The sequence below is a fragment of the Sciurus vulgaris genome (assembly GCF_902686455.1).
Source record: "Sciurus vulgaris genome assembly, chromosome: 12".
NCBI classification, from domain to species: domain Eukaryota; kingdom Metazoa; phylum Chordata; class Mammalia; order Rodentia; family Sciuridae; genus Sciurus; species Sciurus vulgaris.
The window spans coordinates 22082611-22104943 of record NC_136473.1 but is presented as its reverse complement, the minus strand read 5'-3'; the positions used below and the strand labels follow the sequence as shown (position 1 = coordinate 22104943).

At 35.4% G+C, this 22333-nt stretch overlaps 1 protein-coding gene across 10 annotated transcripts in view; it reads right to left on the bottom strand.

Moving 5' to 3' along the window:
- Window positions 1-9443: 9443 nt before the first annotated feature.
- ARHGAP21 (Rho GTPase activating protein 21) overlaps window positions 9444-22333 on the bottom strand; it is a 132821-nt gene continuing 119931 nt past the window's right edge. For all 10 annotated transcript variants that reach the window (XM_079106289.1, XM_079106293.1, XM_079106294.1 and 7 more), the window contains 10 exons: window positions 21734-21876; window positions 20844-20999; window positions 20670-20748; window positions 20064-20137; window positions 19897-19986; window positions 16108-16233; window positions 15881-15922; window positions 15474-15579; window positions 13537-13568; window positions 9444-11318 (listed from right to left, as the gene is read on the bottom strand). In XM_079106289.1, the coding sequence (XP_078962415.1) occupies window positions 9633-11318; window positions 13537-13568; window positions 15474-15579; window positions 15881-15922; window positions 16108-16233; window positions 19897-19986; window positions 20064-20137; window positions 20670-20748; window positions 20844-20999; window positions 21734-21876 (2534 nt within the window). In that variant the 3' untranslated portion in view covers window positions 9444-9632. The remainder of the gene's footprint in view (window positions 11319-13536; window positions 13569-15473; window positions 15580-15880; window positions 15923-16107; window positions 16234-19896; window positions 19987-20063; window positions 20138-20669; window positions 20749-20843; window positions 21000-21733; window positions 21877-22333) is intronic.

Here is a 22333-nt window from a genome sequence, read left to right as displayed (position 1 = left end):
GACGTCCAGGACTGGGAGCTAAATAGACCCCTGTATAAAGTACTCAGACTCAGGTATATTGCTATAACAACACAATGCAAACGAGACAGTGAAGTATGTGGTCACCCGATTTTTAACCATATGATTTTACTCAGTCTAGGCTTTCAACATGACTCTCATTCATTCAGCTAATATTGTCTGTACACCTACTATGTTCCTGCCATTGTTCTAAGCATTGGAATACAACACCGTGAACCAAAATCTCCACCCTTTTGGGGCTCACATTCCCATGGATAGCTAACATCTGTGGCACTTATGTAGCAGTCAGTTTCTAAGCCTTGACATGACTTACTTAATCCTTCAAAAGAGCTATAATCTGTAAGTGGCAGAGCCAGAATCTGAAGTCAGTTTGTCAGCACTCCGGCCCCAATCCCGGCTGTTTTATTATCTATACAGCCTCTTTAGTCCTGGTACCTTGGTGAAAGGTGCTCGGTAAAATGCTTCTGCTAAACTACGTGCAATGATTCTATGAAACCCATGGTGCATAATCAATTCTAGGAATCTAAAATGGTCCTGGGGTATACCACTCATCACTAGATGAATTTAGAGAATAGCTCCTCAAAGCATTTCCTGTGTTGTGTGGCTTAGAGGATTTCTCGGAGAAAGGCTGCAAAGACGATATACAGTGGCCAGACAGTACTGAAGAAAGGCATTACTAAGCTGGAATTCTTACTTTGAATCTGCCCCTTCTTTCCTAAAAATGCTAATATTTGTTGGTCAGTTATTCTCAGAAATAGCCCTAATTGTCTCAAGGCAGTGGTAGATCTGACTGGTTTCTAGACATTTGAATTTGCCAATTTCTTCAAGTGTACAATGTGGTAGTCCTCAAGGTGTGCTTCCTGAGGTGCTGAGGTAATATTGGTAGAAAGGTGAGGAGCGAAAGTCCTGGGTTTCTGGACACAGCATCAGCTCATGAGGAGAGTGTTCAAGAGCCCACATAGATTTTATTTCCAAAATCCACGATTTTCTTGCACTTCAACAAACATAAACTGAATGGAACCATAATCGAGGGCAATTCAGGACAGCACATGCCACTAAATCGTGATGTTTTAGAGACAAAAGACGTGAGTTGGTGCTGCCAGTGGATTTAGGCTGAGTTTTCAAGTCAGTTTGATTCCTTTTTAAAAGACAGAATTGGTTAGAACTCCCTAGCTCATCTGGAGATAAAATCCACCTAAGGTTCTTCCACTCTTCCACATTAAGAGGTTAAAATGCTTTACGTGGAAAAGATAAGTTGGTAAACATCATAAATCTCTTCAAATCTTTGTTGGGTTATTCTGCAAAAAACATAGGTTGACTTTATTGACTACTGACTTTATACGTTTAAAAAGCCACCATGAAACAATACCATATCTACATTACCCAAATAAATATCTACAGAGAGGGCGCCATACCATAGTGCAGACAACCGAGGCAAGTGATATTACCTAGTCAGGTAAAACCCTTCCTCAAAATCTAATGCCAACTAATCTATGTGAAATTCAGACAAGAGAGCATATGAGCACATTGGTTAGTTGGTTTTGCTTTATTGTTAAATTTTCACAGTGACCATCTTTATTCTTTTTCTCAAATGTAAAGCTTTCAAGACATTTTTTGAGGGTTTTAAAAAAATTGTTCTTTGTATATATACATGTCAATAGAGTGTATTTTGACATATTTTGCATACATGGAGCAAAACTAATTAGGATCCCATTCTTGTGGTTGCACATATCGAGTTTCACTGTTGGTGTATTCATATGTGAACAAAGGAAAGTTATGTCGCTTTCATTCTACTGTCTTTCCTGTTCCCATTCACCCTCGCTTCCCTTTGTCTAATCCAATGAACATCTAGCCACTCCCTGTCATCACAATTGTGTATTAGCATCTACATATCAGAGAATATTCAGCTTTTGTTTGGGGGTTCACTTAGTTTCTATATCCATTTACCAGCAAAAGTAACTCTTTGTGGCTAAGTAGTATTACATTGAAAATACCATTTTCTTGATTCATTCCTCTGTTGAAGGGCATCTAGGTTGATTCCATAGCTTAACTATTGTGAATTGAGCTGCTATAAACACTGATGTGGCTGTCACTGTAGTGTGATTCCAACTCCTTTGGGTGTAAACCAAGGAGCAGCATAACTGCATGAAATGGTGATTCTATTCCAAGTTTTCTGAGGAATCTCCACACTGCTTTCCAGAGTAATCGCACCAATTTGCAGTCCCATCAGCAATGTATGAGTGTACCTTTTCCCCACATCCTCACCAACCTTTATCATTATTTGTATTCTTGATAATTGCCATTCTGACTGAAGTGAGATGGAATCTGTGGTTTTAATTTGCATTTCTCTAATTGCTAGAGACATTGAACATTTTTCCATATAGTTGACCCTTTGTATTTCTTCTTCTGTGAGGTGCCTATTGAGTTTCTTTGCCCATTTATTGATTAGATTATTGGTGGGGGGGTAGTGTTTAAGATTTTTTAGTTCTTTATATATCCTAGATATTAATGCTCTATCTAAAGTGTCTCTGGCAAAGATTTTCTCCCATTCTATAGGCTTTCTTCATATTGTTTCCTTTGCTGTAAAAAAGCTTTTTAGTTTTATATCATCCCATTTATTAATTTAAAATTTTTAATTGTAGATGAACACAATACCTTTATTTTTTTTAGGCAGTGTTGAGGATCAAGCCCAGTGCCTCAAATGTGCTAGGCAAGTGTTCTACCATGGAGCTATAACCCCAGTCACCATTTATTGATTCTTGATTTTACTTCTTGTGTTTTAAGAGTCTTGTTGAGAAATTCAGTTCCTAAGCTGACATGATGAAGATTTGGGTCTACTTTTTATTCTAGTAGACACTGATTTCTGGTCTCATCCTTGATCCACTTTGACTTTTGTGCAGGGTGAGAGATAGGGGTTCAATATCATTCTGCTACATATGGATCTCCAGTGTTCCCAGCACCATTTGTTGAAGAGGCTCTTTCCTCCACTGTATGTTGATGGCACGATAACTGTATTTGTATGGGTTTGTCTCTGTGTCTTCTATACCATTGTTCTTCGTGTTTGTTTTGGTGCCAACACCATACTGATCTTGTTATTATATCTCTGTAGTATAATTGAAGGTCTGACATTGTGATGCCTCCTGCTTTGCTTTTCTCACTGAGGATTGTTTTGGCTATTCTGAACCTCACATTTTTCCAAATAAATTTCATGACTGCTTTTTCTTTTTCTATGAAGAATGTCATTGGAATTTTAATAGGAATTGCATCAAATCTGTATAGTTTTTTGGTAGTATGGTCATTTTGGCAATGATAATTTTGCCTATCCAAAGACATGGGATATCTTTCCATCTTCTAAGGCCTTCTTCAATTTCTTTGTAGAGCTCTTTCACCTCTTTTGTTAGATTGAGTCCTCAGTTTTTTGTTGTTGTTTTTGTTTTTTTGAGGCTATTGTGAATGGGATAGTTTTCCTTATTTCCCTTTCAGCAGATTCATCATTGGTGTATAGGACACAATTGATTCATAGGTGTTAATTTTATATCCTGCTACTTTGCCAAATTTGTTTGAGTTCCAGAAGTTTTCTGGTACAGTTTTTTTTTTTTTTTTTTTTTTGTCTTCTAAATAAAGAATCAAAGACATCTTTTTAAATTTTTTTTAATGTCTGTAAGCAAACTTCTTCAGAACTCAGTGGTCAACACACTTTTCAACTGATAAACCTCTGATTCTCATTATTTCTTTTTGTTAACTGCTTTGGGACAGAAAGGTTTGAGCATATCCTATGTCTCAGTCCTCTCCAACGCTGGACAAAATTAAATATTTTTTTTCCTGCTTTGTATTTTACTCTCCCCTAAGATTGCTGTTCTGTCACTTAAAATTTCAGAGGTGCTAGGAGGCACAGGTTATAGTTGTTCTTATAGTGTTACTTCCCTCTTCCTTTCTGAGGAGCCAGCTGAAATTTCTGTATTATAACCAGCTCTTACTGTTCTGCTAAAGCTGCCTACTGGGGTATAATGTCTTCATCTTACTGCAGTGAAGTGTCAAGTAAGGACATTTTACTTTTTTGCATAATAATTCATAGATACTAAATTTTGGAACACAGAGTGCATCAATTACCATGGGGAGAAAATGTTGCCATTCTACTTCACATTATTCACAAAATAAATTCCAGACATGTGAAAACCATACTTGAAGTCTACTAGAGGATAATGTAACTTACACTTATGATTATTGAAGTACTTCTAAATGGGTCTGAATATACACATAAAAGCTGATAAATCTGTTAAGTTAAAAATAAAAACAACACTTAACTTTGGAAAGAAATACCTCAAAGGTGAGGCAGTGGGGTGGGGGGAGGGGCCTACACTGAAAAAAGTATTTGAAATCAGGATTAATGGTCAGAGAATTGTTTTTTTCTTTTGCAAAGAACACAAACAGGAAAATGATGAGAGGTGAACAGACCCAACACAGGAAAATTGGAACATAAATATATGAAAAACATCATTACCTAGTCATGTTAGTCATGTAGGAAATGCACACCAGTGTGGGGTCATCTCAGCTCCATTTTGTGTTACAAACAGAAAACTTCCAAACCCTGACAATGCCCAATTGTCTCAGGATATACAAAGATGAGAACCCTCACACGGCACCGTATCTGGTGAACTGGCATAACCTTAGAGATGAATTTGGCAAATAGTAAAGTTGAAAATGTACGTTCCTTACCACCTGGAGGTGTGAATGTGCATGTACAATGAGGTAAGCACAAAGAAACCACATCAATGATCACGGCCATCCCCAAGAAAATCAGATGATAAAATGATCAATATGTGTCAATAAGGGCACATCTCAATATTGTAGAATGAAAACAGCAAGCCACAACTGTAACCACTATGACAAGATTTACATAAATTAGAAACATTAACAACTACGGTCATGTACATTATAAAAATAAAATGTGGACTAGAGAGATGCTCACAATAGGGCTGTCTATTGGGAGGAACAGAAGGGAATAATGTGCCTGGAAAAAGCACATTATTAACCAAATGGGGTCAACTATCACAAATACATTTTTTTTTAAAAAGATCTGATGCAAGTATCATAAAAATGTCAACATTGTGTGTGATTTAACAGTCCTTTTGGTAGTTCCCCCCCCCCCCAAAAAAAAAAGAAAGGGTGATGTGGTTAGAGGACTGTAATACTGTTGTCTACAGAAGAATTATAGAATGGTAGGCTGGAAATTACTTTAGGATGATCCACTTTAATTCACTTGTTTTTATACATCAGAGAACTGCAAGCCAGAGAAGTGAAGTGACGTGCCTGAAGTCAGATGGCTGGCCAGAGGCGAGGTCAGGGCTATCACCTGGAATCATCACCACTGGGTGTGTGGCATTGCAGGAGACTTGAGGTTAGGCTTCAAGAATGAACATGACATGAAATATCAAGGAATGTGAGTTTTTGCTATCTCCATATATTTTCATCCCTCAACTTCAGAGGCCAGAAACTCCACATCAGCAAGCCCTTCATTAATGTTTCAATGAATGAACCCTAAATAAATGCTGTATTCTATCTTGCAGCAAAGGAGCGGATATTTTGTAAAATACTTTTTAAATTTGGGTGAAAAATCCTCAAAGCATTTTCATTAAAAAGTACTATAAGTCCCTCACCCCCTTAATCCAGTTTGTTAACGAAGGGTAACCAAAAATATTAATTGAAAGCTTCTGAACTAATGTTTTAAATTACTGTTCTGAGTAGCATAAAATCTTGCATCATTCCTCTCCAGCCAACCCAGTTCACCAAACTAGCCTCTGTGCATATCCAGGCTGTATACACTACCTGCCCCTTGACAGTTGAACAAGAAAGACATTTGTGTAACTTTTATTACAGCTATCGTTATAGTGTTCTACATTATTATCATTTATTGTTGTCTCACTGTGCCTAATTTAAACTTTATAAGTACGTGTATGAGAAAACATAATAACATGTTGCTTAAGTACCAAGATATGTTCTGAGAAATGTGAGGTGATTTTTGTGAAGTGAATGTCATGGATACAATCCTAGATGGTAAAATCAATCACCTGCCAAGCCTCTTGATGTAATAAAGAGATGTGGTAAACTTGAGACATAGGAGACTGCTGCTGGCATAACTTGGTACCAATGTAGTGTTTCATAGTAAAATTTTTGTAAGTAGGAGTATACTCTAAAACAATGGTTAAAAGTCTAGTATAGTAAACATATCAAAAGTAACCCAAATATGTGCCACACAATTGTATGTCATACTTTCATGACAGGCAGTGCAGATCTGTTTACACCACCACAAACGTTAGATGTCACATTATGGCCTTATGATGATTATGATGTCTCTAGGCAATAAGAATTTTCCTGCTCCATTATAATCTTAAGGGACCACCATTGTACAGGTGGTCCACTGTTCCAAATTCCATGGTGACATCTGACCATGTATGTATTTTAACCACATACATGATGATCCACATTTTCAGATATCCACTACAAGTCTTGAAATCTATCTCTGCCTAATAAGGGGAACTGCTGTAGAAGCAAAAATGAAAAACAGTATCTACGAGATGAGGCTATTCTAAACATTAGTGTTACCAAAATGAAACTACAATTTAAATGGACTGAGGGCGGTCAGTCTGAATAACTGTAAATCACTGAGTTATTCATATAAAATCGGGTTACTTAAGCCAACAATCTTCTGGCTGCTTTTAGAGATACCATTATTTAAAAATTTATTAGAGAATAATAGTTGTAGCAGTATATATTTATTATAATAAAATTTCATTTTGGAGGTTTTGGTGTGACACATGTATCAAAATTTCCACACAGAACTGCATTATGTCCCACACATTTATGATTTTCCTGCCTGACATTCTTATAGATATGAATTTTTCAAAAACTTATTTATAATGATCTGAGTTTAGGGAATACCTATTTCCAACCTTAGGCCGATTACCCCTTTACCAAAATGCTTTGGGCCAGAAGTATTTCAGACTGGAGTTTCTCAAATTTTGGGAAATTCACATAGACTTTATTGGTTAAGTGTCCCTAATCCAAAATGCTACCAAAAATTGGAAATTTTGAGTGCTGAAAAAAAAGAGGAAAAAAAAAAAAAAAAAAAAAAAAGACTCATGTTTCAGACCTCTTTGGATTTTTGACTTCTGAATTAGGAAAGACAAGATGCTACTACGAAAGATCAGTCCTGAAAATAAAGTACAAAAAGACTGGAAATAAAAGAATGAAAACTGAATTACATAAATACTAGCTCCATTAATATTACATCATATAACCTTAGGCAAGGACCTTTGGTAGAGATAATGAGGAATGTTCCATGATAGGAGGGTTAATCCACATGAAGATATAACAATTCTTAAATCCACTTAGTAACCTAACTTCAAAATGTATAAAGAAAAAACTAACAAAAAAAAAAAAAAAGAAAAAAGAAAAGGAAAAAAGAAGAGAGACAACTCTATAATCATGAGACTTGGGAGACATGAAAAACATGCTCAATGAATTTGACTTAATCAACCTAACATAACACCCAATGATGACAGAATACATGTTCTTTCCATGTTGATATGCAGCATTTCTCAAAACTGATCATATACTGGATCACAATTAATGTCTCAACTTCAAATGTCTGAAAACTATCAATATGTTTAGTGATCAAATAGAATCATGCTAGCCATTAATGTAATTAGAAAGCCTTCAAATGTTTGGAAATTAAGCAACACACACCCGGAAAATCAGAATGGAAACTAGAAACTGCTTCTAAATTAATAAAGTATACAGCCTAAAATATAGATATTAGGAAACAGGACTAGAAAACCAACAATCTAAGCGATCATCTTCTCAGGAACTTAAAATATGCACAGCCAATTAAATTCAAACAATGGAGAAAATACTACACTTAAGAGTAGAATGAATGAAATAAAATTGAACCTGGACCTAACTTTTTAAATGTATTGAAGAATTTTTGATGGTTTTAATAATACCAACTTTTCCAAGAATGCACCTTCCATGTAAACTAAGCAAAAAGGCCTCTACTTCTGTCATGCCCTGTTTAAGAGAATCCCATCATGGTATGCCCCCATTTGATTACTGCCTTGTGATTCTACACATATGTAAAAATATCTGACAACTTCATTGTTTTTATAAGGTAGTTGTGCCTGAATGTTTGCATATTGAAATATTACAAACTTTTCCTTTTGTAGTAAGGGAATCAATCTATATCATATAGTATGTTGAATACATCCAAACTTAGATGTGGATGCATTAACTGGGAATTTCAGAATCTTTTATTTGGGTCTGAGAGAGTTGAGACTGAATTCTGAGTTTTAAGATCCTTCTCAGCCTTAACATTCTGAGATTTTTCTGTAATCATTATTGCTATGAATAGCTCTAACCTGTTTTGCAACTAGTGTGTATTAAACACTACATTTGGAACAGTGTCTCATTTAAATCTAATAGCTCCCCTTAGATGGGGTAGTAGTAGTATTGTCACTGTTTAAAAGAAAACAAAGATAGAAATTAAACAGTTTGTCCAAGTTTACATATCAAATTATTGAGTCAAATAACTCCTGAACTCAATGTTCTTTTCATTCAAAGTTCTCTAAGAAAAATAAATACACATTATTTTAGCTAGAAAATTTAAATATTGTCTCTATACAGGAGTAAGGTTAGGCTAATGTAAGTATTTATAAGGGATCTCTGCAGCCACAGCAAGAAAGAGATGGAATGTATAAATGTAGTAGGTAATTTTTTAAAAAGTTAGGGCCAATTAGTCATATAAATGGTAACATTTAAAAACAACCCATGCAAAGTTCACCAAAACAATTTTTATTTCCAGTGTTTAATTTGGTATGCACACAGGCATGACACAGGTTTGGATCATTAGGTCCTCATGCAGAATTATATTCTTCTCAATAAAGAAGCCAGTTCCATCCAGGATCCACTATCTACACAACTATGTTACAAGATTTATATCAAATCTGGTATCTGAAGAAAAGATACACATATAATATGTTCATTTAAGTTACGTATTTTACAGAAAGATTAAAAATTCAAGTCACACAAAACTCAAAAACTGTATTAAAAGTTTGAATATAAAACTCAGATCCACCTGGAATGACTAAAGAATGGAAGTTCTGTATCCACCTGTGTTAAAACTGGTAAATGTAATGAAATTTGTTACCGATAAAACGCATTCATTTATTCAATGTAAGTTATCTAATTTTAACAATATGGCACCCTAAAAATCAAATGTATTTTTATGATGAGGCACTTTTGTTAGTGATGAAACCAAAAGAACAAATTTGCTGCATACTAATGTCAGCGATTTTCTTCAGTAATTTGGGGTATATACTATGTAGTGAGTTGCAACAAAGACCTTGTTCATTTGTATACAACTATCCAATATATTTTTAAATATATATGTGTTCTTCTGGCTGTAGTAATGCACTGTAAAGTTATTTCACAGTGCAAAATGATGAAACCAGCCCAAATGAAGGCTGCATAATAACAATTCTGGTACAAGAAAATATTTACAGAGTTACTGGAACGTGTAACAGTAGCTTTTTATTTGCTAGAGTGGACATACCCCCAGTTTAAAGACAGGGATGAAACTGTGCTTTACTCCCTGTGGTTTCAGACAGTTTATGAGGATGGGCATTAGCTGCAGAACTAGCATTTTGGCTCATGTTCTGGAAGCTTTCTCCATTTATTTGGTCAGGTGACTGTGGTGGTATGGAAAGAAGGGGCCTATTTGTTGATGCTGAAGAACTGCCAGTGTCGGATTGAAAAAACAAGGTTGTGTCAGTTCTGGGTGATTCTGATGTGCCAGGATTTTCCAGCTGGGGGTCCCCGGTTTCTCCTTTGCTAAGGTCAGATGTACTTGTGCGTAGGCGCTCCCTGGCAAGCCAATCTGAGATTGAGAGGTCCTGGGCTGAGCATTTTGGTTTTAACCGATTCACAGCTGAAAGTTCAGATTCCCTATCCCCGCTCTGCTCATGTGTTTTCCAGAAATTCAAAACACTGATTTCAGTAGCATCTCTATGTCCTCCTAGTGTGTGTCTGCGCTTGATGTTTTTCCTTTTAGCTGTCTCAGCATTTGTTTTTTGATTCCCTACTCCAAACATATCATCTGCAGGTGCTCTGGGTCTCAGTTTTAGCCGATCTGCTATTTTCATTTTCCAAGTGGGTTCTGGCTTTTCTGATTCACTTCTGGTTGGTGTTAGTAGACTCCCAGTTGACTTTCCTTTTTTCATGACATCAAACACTTTGGTTATTGAAGGTGTTTCTTTCTCACTCTTGGCATCTCCTAGACTTCCACTGTCTGACTTGAATCTTGCAGATTTTTTTCTGGATAGTGTATCACATTCAATAAGTTTGTGTGAACTAAAGAGCTGTCTCCGGCTATCTAAACTTGGTGTTAAACTTCCCTCGGTACAACTTACTTCACTTCCTTCTGAGTTCCTCCGGCTTGTCTTAGTTACCTCTTGCAGTTTTCCTCGGAAAAGCCTCTCAGAAGTCAAAGCTGTGGGGAAGACAGGAAACTCGCTCTCACTGTCTGTCTCCACAGGCCGCCCCTCACTTATCAGTTCACTTCTCTCGTCATCAGCCTCGTCTCCCTTGCTTTCTGCCACAGATTGCACTTCAGGGCTTAGTCGACTGGAGTCAAGGCTAGTCAAGTACATAGTAGATGACGTAGTGGAATAATCTGAGGTGATGGTGCCAATATTGGCCAAAAACTCATAATGTTTAGGTTCTGGACTGGTTGATTTCTTGGTAGAAAATCTTGCCAGAGAAGCCTGGGAAGATGTGCTGAGCAAAGTGCCAGAGTCAGACCCTGTCTCTTCGAAATGGGAGGACTTTTGTGTCAGAAGTGATTTAGGGCTCTCTTTCAGTAAAGTAAAGCGACTGCTAAGAGTTGGGGACCGGTTATGTCTGGAACTGTGTGGTGGGGAGGGTTCTTCAGATGGTGTGCTCTCTTTTCTTAGAGATGTCTTCTCATCTTTTGTTGTGCTGATGTCTGTCTTAGAACTGTTTTCTTTGGCAATGATGATCCTTTGTTTTCTGCCCAATGTCTCACTTTCCTTTTTGGACTCTTCTTTAATGTCACTGTGGCACTGTTCCACATTTTCCTTCTTAAAAAATACATTGTCCAATTCGTCTTCTGAGCTACTAGGCTGTGCTTTTTCTTTTGGCTTTTTCCTCTTGCGACTAGCAGCTGCAAAGATGGAGGACACAAGCAGTTCTCTGCTATACTGATCCTTTCCAGATCCCCAAGAACCCTGGGAAGCAACCAGAGAAAGGAGACTGTAAACATAAGAACCATACTGAGTGTAATCTATTTTTTATACCCCCCCTTTTGAACTTATACCAAAGACAAATTTTTATTTAACCACCAATCCCATTTCTTGCCTGGTGGTATTTATTTTTCAATTCATAACTCAAATACAAGACTTTCAGGGAAAACTCTGTATTTAGAGGCATCTAGCTCTCCTGATTCTTAATTTTCCTGTGAATTTCATCTGGAACACAGGTTTAATAATTAAATAATGTTCTAATATAGTTGACTATAATATCCTGAAATACATCATTAAAATTTTATGGTGAATTCAGTGTTTTAATTATAGATTACATATGACAGATACTGTATCATGTAGGCAAACTGGATTTCCACTGGTTCAGCCAGATTGAATCTTCAGGGATTTGCCTTAGGTGGGCCAGGTTAGAAATGCCTTCATTTATCTAATGGTAATGACACAGTGGAAAATTCAAATAACGTAAGGTCAAAGGATCTTCAATCTTTATTATGGAATCATTTTAATGTATTATTACTGGTAAAGTCACTTTCTATGTATAATAGGTCCTTTTAATAACTACTTAGTTCGAAGCAAGGGTCAATACATTCTTGTTTTAGCACACACTAATATAGGGAGGCAGGAAGGATACTGAATAACAAATCAAATTATTTCTCTCTTGCAATAAAAATTTTAGAAAGGCTGAAACTGTGAAACTGAAGTCTTTTAAAAAATACCCATCACAGTCTAAATGGTTACTCATATTTTCTCACATTCTGATGAAGACCATAGGGGATAATGGTTGTGACTGGGCTCTGAATAAGGAGACCTGATGTTCCATCCTCTAGCTGGCTGTATAGGACAAGGAACAATTGATTGATTCATTTTTAAAACATCTCAATTTCATTGTTTATGTGAGATGCAAATAGAATATCTTAAGTGTGTTGGGACAAGTGACCTGACTTTTTTTTACGATTGAGAAAGTGGAAGTAGTTACAGCATTTGGACACCCACTACCTTGCAGGCACTGTAGAAACAACATCATCATTAAGATGAAGAGACAGGTTAAGGAACATGTTAAAGGCAGAGATTTCAAACAAATTTTATTTCTGACAAATACTTTTGGAAGATTTTAAAAGCCTAAAGGGACATGACAATGAAATACAAGGATTGACTGTATCCTATATAGAGAAATGGAGAAGAATCTTGAAATTTACATAGAAACTATACATTAGATAATAATGTATTGCAAGATTAGTATCCTGAGTATAATTATACTGTTGTTAATAGGAGGATGCCCTTGTACTTGGGAGGAACATGCTGAAATTCTTAGGAGTAGCATTATCTTGTCTACAAGTAAGTCTCAAATGACTCAGAAAAAAGTGTGTGTATGTATAACAGAATCAACAGATGAATTTAGGCAAAAGGGTATAGAAACTTGTCTATAGGTTTCAAGTTTTTTAAAATAAAAAGTTAGAGCACAAAGATGGTGAAAACCCTAAGTGATACTGATGATAAAATCAACAGATATTTTTAAGAATTATAATTTAATCATACAATTCTAGTTGCTACTGTCTCAGCAGTCTAGTGATTCAAAAAACTTTCTAAGAACTATACATAAGAATTTCCTACAAACTGCTCAAAAAAATCATGTAATTTGGTTTTGCTGTCAATGGAACAAAAATTATCAATTTTGGTTTTATAGTTAGTATTTTTATATAATTTTGCTGAAAAGGCAGGAATATATGCATTTTCTATAACAATGTATAATAGTAACAGAAGTTCATAATATTAATGAAGTTATAAAATTATATCATGCTTGAGACTTGCTTGAAATAGTCCCAGAAGAGGAAAGTGGGTGGAGTTCAGAAGCAGCAGAATTGACAAGTGCTGGTAATTATTGAAGATGGACAATAGGTACCTCATACCATTCTCCCTAATTTTGTATGTGTTGGAAAACTTTCCAGAATGAGAAAAAAAAGCCTAGTTGGTTGCTATATGCTAAACTATTCTATGAGAAACTTACTCTAACTCACAATTCAGCATTAGTTTATCATAACCTAAGAACTAATTTTTCTATTTATTAGAACTTCTTGTTCTGGCTCATCAGACTAGGACAGGGATGTATTTGTATATTAGTCATAACAATCAGTAAGTAATTCTCCCTAAAATACTCCTAAACTAGATAAAATAAAAAACAATTTACCTTAGATTTTGTTGAGTCACTAGTGGCTGAATCTGTGAGAAGTTAAATAAAACATGGTCAATATTAGTCAATCTTTCCTGCTTTCAACAAACAATGCAAAACTTATGGAGAAGACAGGCACAGAACAAAATGTGAAAGCAAAACTCAAAACAATAACACAGTGGATAGTCAGAGCTCACAAAGATGCAAGCTGCACCACAGAAAGCCACCGCCATGAAAGGATGCTGTGAATTGTAGGCAGAACCAGCTCAATGATAGGAATGGCAAAGGAGCCCTGTACTAAACAAAAACAGAAACACTAATGTTTATTTTCTAAGTATTAAATCTAGCAATAAATAGAAGCTTGAAGACCTTTTAAGAATTATATCATGTACCACATCCTGTATCTGGAACTGATACACAATGTAGAACTTTTAAGATTGTTGGCTGTCCTAGCTACAAATTGAGACACTCATACTGGTGTATTTGTTTATTTTTGTCAGACTTAAATTTTATAAGCATATACTGTATGCTTATGGATGCAGAAGAGGCATTAGGATAATCCTGCTACCAAGTCACTTTGGTTTTTATTAGATAAGGTTGATTTTTGTGCTTCAGACCCCAGTTTCATATCAGTGCAGTCAGGGATCCTTTTGACTAGTTTGGTTAAATTGCTACCAGTTTTATAATTATCTATTAACAGATGCTATTATGGAAATGGAAAAATGGAGACCATAATTTTACTGTCTGGCAAAAACTCAGATTATACAATTATAAAGAGGGTAGAACGGGGCTAGCACTATTTAGAATAATACAAATTTTGAAATTTTATCTTTCAGTTTCTGGGAAATTGATTTTCAAAATTAATGAGCTGAGCCCCATGCCACACCCCTTTTTAACACATGGCTAAATGCTTTATGACTTTAAGAACTGGTAGACCATACCATGCTATTTCTCCTCAGGGTCTGCTTCAGAAATAACAAGAAACAGCAGAAAAACTTTTAAGAAAGTAGTATTGATCTGTTTACAATATTCTTAAGAGAAACTTTACACCACAGATCAACTGTGTTTGCATTTACAAGAATCGGGGGTTTCTGCAGACAAGGCAGCTACAGTGTGGACAACAATCCTCCTTCTTTCTACAGTTCCAGCTGTCCATCAGGGACATCACAGAATCCACTAGTGACATTACCGTGTGATAGACTCCTCCCACTTCGCCTGTTCAACATCAGTATAGATTTGCCTGTGTCAGTAAGTGCTGAAAAAACCCTTTAGGACTAAAACAAGAACTAGAGACAAAGGGAGAACATTGTGTGAAACAACATGCTAGGTTAGTGCAACAGTCTGGCAGGAGAAAATTTTCATCAAAAGAGCCTATAAAAACTAATACTTAACCAAGCATTAGGGTGGCAATAGGAAACAGAAGAAAATAAAGGTCAAATAGATTGACTTTTACTGTGACATCTATAGTGACAGATAGTACACTGTATTTGAGAATGGTGTCCATTAGCAGTTTGATACAAGTAACTTGCTGCTCTTAAACAGAACTTCTAGGTCAGGTATAAGAACTACATATACAGTCTAGATCATACTTTCTGCCATCACAGCAACCACATATTCAGTAGCATATATCTGTTTTACCTTGTGATGACTATTACATGGAAACTGTGAATTAAAAAAAAAAAAAAAAAAGAACAAAACAGTGGTTTGCATGCTCATTTCCCTCATATTTCCGTTCTGACAAACATTACAACTCCATGCACTGTCAATGGCATTATAGTCACTGGAAGATAAGTACAATAAATCAGAAAAGGAAGATTATTTTTTTTATTAGTAGAAAGGAAAAAAAGAAAAAGAATAAAATCATAGTGAATTGTTACTCATGATTGATTTGTTCTTTCATGTTACAAGAATGTAGCTTTTAACCTAGAGCTCAATACTGCCCAGGCAAGAGTTACCTGATACATCTCCAGGGGAGACTCCTGTCCTTCCAATGTTGGTGAGTAAATGATCTATGTTTGGCACTGGCTGGGAGTCTACTGTGTTTTCCTCCTGCACTGAGGTCTATGGTTAACAAACAAAGATCTCTTCATCATCTCTTCAAAGGTACTTTAAAATTCAAACAACATTTAGTAAAAGATACATTACTGAATGGAGCACCTGTGCTTAACATTTTTACATCAGTTATACATCATTAACTGCAAAATAAGCTTCATATGATCAGAAACTAAGGAGCTAGAGACCTGCTTCTGGAATGCAAAGCAGGCAATAGCATACAAAGCAGGAGACTGACACTGCTGCGGCATCAGGATCTTGTGTCCCAAATGAAAATAACTGAGTGCAAATGCTGCTGCGTTATACTTACAAGAGGCTCTTCAGCACCCTCTTCCGTGAAAAACCAGTCATGCTAAAATTTAAAATAAAAGAGGTGAAAAGAAAAATTAAATAACCCCCTAAACATACTCATATCTTGGAGGATAGTTGTTTTTTTTTTTTTTTTTTTTTTTTAAGACCAAAAAAAACAAATTCTGTCCTACCAAGTATCAGCTGCTCATTAGATTAAGTGGTCTTGGACATGAAGAGTGAACTTACATGCTGGATGAGGGTCTCTACGATCTTGTATTGGTCGGGCATGTGTGTGACCATATGGGTCATGTTGTCTTCTGATGTGCGCACTAGAGTTGGACCAAAAACAATTGCTAGGTTTCTTGGTTCCATCTGAAAGAATGAATGATGGTAGAAAATTAAAATTTTTCTTTAAGAATTAGACTTACAGGTTTGGCATTTTATATGTGAAAAGTTATTTTTGAAGGAAAAAAAATTACAAAACAATTTTTTTAACCCTTTGCAGCCCTATCACAATTCAGGACACTGCCCATCTAGAGGAAACTCGAACGTTGCTGTAGTCTTCTGGATTTGCAAGTAATGGGGGGGTTGATACTACTCATTTCAATGGGGGGGGGTTGATACTACTCATTTCATAATCCAACCTTACTACAACTGAGTGCTACTATCTTCCAGAACATGCATAGCCACTGCACTGACCTGAATATATGTACAATTTTCTACATTAAACAGAAATTACTCCTAGGAAAGGGAGTGGTAGCAGTGTTCTTAGGCTTCTGGTGTTTTCTCTTACTCTCCAGAAATCAACTGTTTGAGAACTTTAACAAGTAATGCCACAGAATTAGAAAATCATTATTTTGCAATTTCTAATAATGGAACAATTGTTACTGAGGAAAAGGATGAATAACTGTATCACCAAATACAATGTGTGAATCTTGTCTAGATAGTTAAATAAATAGAAACCTTTTAAAAATTAGTCAAAAACAGAACATGAATTTTTTTTTTCTTTACTTATTTATATATGGTGCTATATAACCCAGTGCCTCACATGTGCTAGGCAAGAGCTCTACCACTGAGCTATGACCCCAGTCCCAGAACATGAATATTAATAAGAATAGTAAATTTAGCGGTTCAATAATGTGTTAAAGGGGGCAAAAAACCTATCTGTTTAAAACAACAAAAAAAATGTTATTTTTCACTGTGTACCATGTGTATATCACCTGTTCAAAAAGGTGATATGCAGCTAAAAAAGAGTAACATTTCTGACTTTTTCATATTTCTTGCTGGATAAAGATAATATGAAGGAACCTTTTTAAAATAGTGACAACTGGTATTTGTAGATTTTTTGCTTTTAAGAGTGCTCTTCAAGCTTAGAAGATGCAAAGATCTTCCACGTTCTTGGATAGGTAGAATTAATATCATCAAAATAGCCATATTACCAAAAGCGCTATACAGATTTGGTGCAATTCCTATTAAGATTTCGATGACATTCTTCTTAGAAATAAAAAAAGCAGTCATGAAATTTATTTGGAAAAATGTGAGGTTCAGAATAGCCAAAACAATCCTCAGTGAGAAAAGCAAAGCAGGAGGCATCACAATGTCAGACCTTCAATTATACTACAGAGATATAATAACAAGACCAGTATGGTGTTGGCACCAAAACAAACACGAAGAACAATGGTATAGAAGACACAGAGACAAACCCACACAAATACAGTTATCTGACACTAGACAAAGGTGCCATCAACATACAGTGGAGGAAAGATAGCCTCTTCAACAAGTGGTGCTGGGAACACTAGAGATCCATATGTAGCAGAATGATATTGAACCTCTATCTCTCACCCTGCACAAAAGTCAAAGTGGATCAAGGATATAGGCATGAGACCAGAAACCAGTGTCTACTAGAATAAAAAGTAGACCCAAATCTTCATCTTGTCAGCTTAGGAACTGAATTTCTCAACAAGACTCCTAAAACACAAGAAGTAAAATCAAGAATCAATAGATGGGATGGCATCAAACTAAAATCTTCTTTACTGCAAAGGAAACAAGAATGTGAAGAGAGAGCCTACAGAATGGGAGAAAATCTTTGCCACCTGTACCTCAGAGCATTAATCTCCAGGGTACATAAAGAACTAAAAAATTTCAATGTAAAATACAAATAAATAATCCAATCAATAAACTGACAGAGGAACTGAACAGACACTTCACAGAAATACAATCAGCAACAAATATATGAAAAAATGTTCAACATTTCTAGCAATTCGAGTAATACAAATTAAAACTACACTGAGATTTCATCTCACTCCAATCAGAATGGCAATTGTTAAGAATACAAGTCAACAATAAATGTTGGTGAGAATGTGGGGGCAAAGGTACACTCATACACTGCTGGTGGGACTACAAATTGGTGCAACCACTCTGGAAAGCAGTATGGAGATTCCTTAGAAAACTTGGAATGGAACCACCATTTGATCCAGTTATCCTACTCCTTGGTATACATCCAAAGGACTTAAAATCAGCATACTGTAGTGATTCAATCATATCAATGTTTACAGCAGCTCAATTCACAATAGCTAAGCTATGGAACCAACCTAGGTGCCCTTCAACAGAGAAATGGATAAAAAAAAAAAAATGTGTATATACACAATGGAACATTATTCAGTCACAGAGAAAAATGAAATTATGGCATTTGTCAATAAATGGATGGAACTGGAGAATATCATGCTAAGTGAAATAAGCCAAACCACAAAAAACAAAGGCTGAATGATCTGACATGTAGATGTTAATGTACAATAAAGAGGTGTGGTAGTGGTGGGGTGGCACAGAATAGAAGTTCACTGGATTAGAAAAAGGGGAATGAGGGGAAGGGAGAGGGAAGGGGAATAGGAAAGACAGTAGAAAGAACTTGAAATAACTTCCTTATGTTCATATATGAATACATGACCAGTGTAACTCCACATCAAGTACAACCACAAGAAAGGGAAGTTATACTCCATGTATGAATAACATGTCAAAATATATTATACTACCATGTATATCTAAAAAGAACAAAAAAAATTTTTTAAAAAGGAGTGCTCTTCGGAGACTCAGCCAGGTCAATGTATTTTTAGAGTTTTTGTTGAATTCTAATTTTCTTTTTGACAATTAGGCTGAAGCAATCAGGAATATCTTTTAAACTAAAGTCGCTGAAGTTATATTTCTTTTTTTTTCTTTTTTTTTAATCTGAAAACGGGATGCATTTTCCTTTTATTCATAAGTTACTACACATTGTCAACACACCCTTTTAAAGTAAGGAGAATATGGGGGGAAAACACCTTTTAAACCTCACCTTTAAATGTTTGCAACCTTTTGTTTTTTTTCTTAATATGCTTGGTATAGTTAATCTTTCGACAGAAGTAAAAACCAAATCTGAATACTTCAAAATCCTTTTTTAAAAAAATCCATAAATGAATTAAGTCATATGACTTTAGACATACACAACCAGGTTTTTTAAGTTATTTTTTCACATATACCATCAAGATACTTCAAGTGCAATAATGGAAAGCTACAGTACTTCTTCCTGGACCAGTTCACATTCGCTCTGTGCCTTTGTCTCTTCCTCAAGAGAAATACGGACCAATCCTAAACATTAAAGTACATCTGTGCATTAAATCCCTGTGCATTCTGCATAAAGTAGGAAAAAGTCAAACATGTTCTAGTGCTCAATGTAAACATTTTAACTATTATTTATTAATTTTCCTTAAAGGTACTTAGGAGTGTGTATGTTATGTACTTAAAGTTAACCTTAGGAAAAGCACCATAACCAAAAACCCCGTAAGAACACTATTCTCCATTAAGCCCTTGGATTTAACTTCAGAAGTTGAGAAGCCACCATTGACAACCTCCCTTTTAATGTCACCAGGTTCATTCTTGCCTTTTCTGATAAAACGATATACTATTAAACCAAAATACTAAATCTATACCCATGGGTCTAACCATTTTGGACAAAAAGAAAAATTACATTAGCTGACCAGTCTAAATATGCATTTCGCATACCTTATTTTTTTCTGAATTTTCTGCTACTGTCTTCAGATGAGCCGAAAGAAACTTAAGGGTTTCGTAATGATGTTCAGGCAAATCATGGATCTGAAACATATTATTTCATGACGGATTTAAATGTTGCATTTCAGTTGTGCCTCCCAAACTAAAAAAATAATACCTACTAGTCTTTTCAATGTTTTCAGTCGATCTAGAGGATCTTCTTTACGATTGGCTTCAATAAAATCAGCATATTTATCTGATAAGAATAAGAACAAGAAAATAAATTTATCTTAAATCATTTATCTTAAACCCTGTAAAGTTTAAACACAATAAAAAGTAGATTCCCAAAAAAATGAGGCTTTGAATTGTAAGTATCTACAAATTACATGTTAGATATGATTTTTAATCTTCCAAACCTTACCAACCAATAGAAGAAAATCCACTGAAATGTGAGTTCCATTCATACAGCTTCTCCAGTTTTCCCCCAGCAACAACTACAGTGGCCCATACAGAATTCAAATTTTTGAAAAGGTTTTTCTATTATCTGTACTTTATTATGTATGCAAGCTTTTGACTGAAAACAATAATAAACAGTCAAATGGGAAAAAATACATATTTTCTGAATGGAAATGTTTTTAAAAATTCAATTTTTCACTGTATAAAGTAGAACCAAACACCATTTCCTGTTTCTTTTAACAATATATATTTTTCTGGTTCAATTAGCCTATTTTTTCTAACAGTTGTAATGTGGACTGTTCCTCTGGCAGCTTTCATGGGAGTTAACTTACCATTTGTGAAGAGAGGTTCAGGAAGTTTTCTGAAGAAGGATTTTAGTAAACTGCTTATCACATTCAAATCTCGCCATTTCTAGGTAAGCAAAATACAAACAAGATATTTTTTTAGACAACATTAGCAAAGGGGGGAAAACAGGTGACCAGTTATTCAAATAGAAATAAACTTACATCATCTTGTATATCAATATCAGCCATTCCCTTGTTGAGTTCTTCTTGCATACTTGAAATGGCTGCATTATTTCCAGGAACTCTATAAATACCTGTATATTCAAGACCTCTTTCTTCAACTAATTTGCAACATATGTCAACTATTAATGGAATATACTGCAAAACAAGAAATAAACATTTTATTTAACACAGCACAAAAATTTATGTTCAAGTAGTAGTTTTATATCACAGTTAAAAGTACCTTTGCATCCAAAAGGAAATATGTAAATTGCCATTATATAAAAATAAAACAGAAAATATAGACATTCAGAAATTTGGAATACATCAAACCAGCAGGACATTTTTTAAAGAGTAGGAAAAGAATGAATAGGCAAAGACAGAACTAGAAGGACCCCCCCCACCCCCCCCCAGGGAGGTAACGGTCTAGAAAGGAAAGGAACAATTAAGAAGGATGTGGAAGTAGTTTAGATGAATAAATAGGAATAAAGTCAAGAGAAGAAGTGTGATAGAATAGCATCATTCAACTCACAACATGCATCCTAGCATGGGAGTTGTAAACAAATACACATGTACACTTAATATTCTTAAGCAGGTCCTTATTGTCATACTTTTAAGATGCAAAAGATGAAAAGTAAATTGAAATTTGAAAACAAATTCTGATAACCTTTTCAGATACATTCTTAATGGTTAAATCATTCTATTTCAGAGTCGATATGTTAAAAAAAGTATCATATATAAAATTACTCAAGACCCACAGGTCAGAATCACTCAGGGAAACTAAGGTCTGGATGAAGAGGAAAATGCTCAACAAATGAAAGCCTGTATGCTCAGATCCTATAATCACAACTGAATGAATACTTCAGGAAACCCGGCTGGCTGGTGTCTCCTACCCGATTAGTGTGAGCTGGTGGACAATCATCCAGTCTGACGCCAAATGTTCCCGTAGCAGTAGGCTTTTTTTCAAATGTCTTTCTCATAATACTTGGAATACCTTTTCTCCACGTGCCTTTGTCTTTTGGAGGACTGGTATCATCTTTTGATTGTTATTGAAAATAAAATCACATAATAAAGAGAATGGAAATAAGAGTGTTTAAATCATGATTCTAGCAATCCTTTACTGGAGTCCTGTTATATAAACCACCCTACCATTTATTTAAAATATTTGAGTCTCTTCCAAAATGTCCACTCCTTTTAACCTTCCATATAATGTAACAGACATCAATTATACTTCTTCATCCTTTTATAGTCCATATCATGATTTTCTTTCAAACAATAAGAAAGTACAATCAACAAAACCACAGGTTTTGTTTCACAGTGGTACCACCTGCATCTTCTGAGTCATTCAAATCTGCCATGTCTCTTATGTATGTGCATATTTGCCTTCACTTTGTCTTGATTATAAAAACTGGTATCTTGGGCCTCACCCTAAAGGAAAAGGCCCTATTAACCAACACTAGGTCTCTAGTGATCTTTGACTACCTGACCCCATG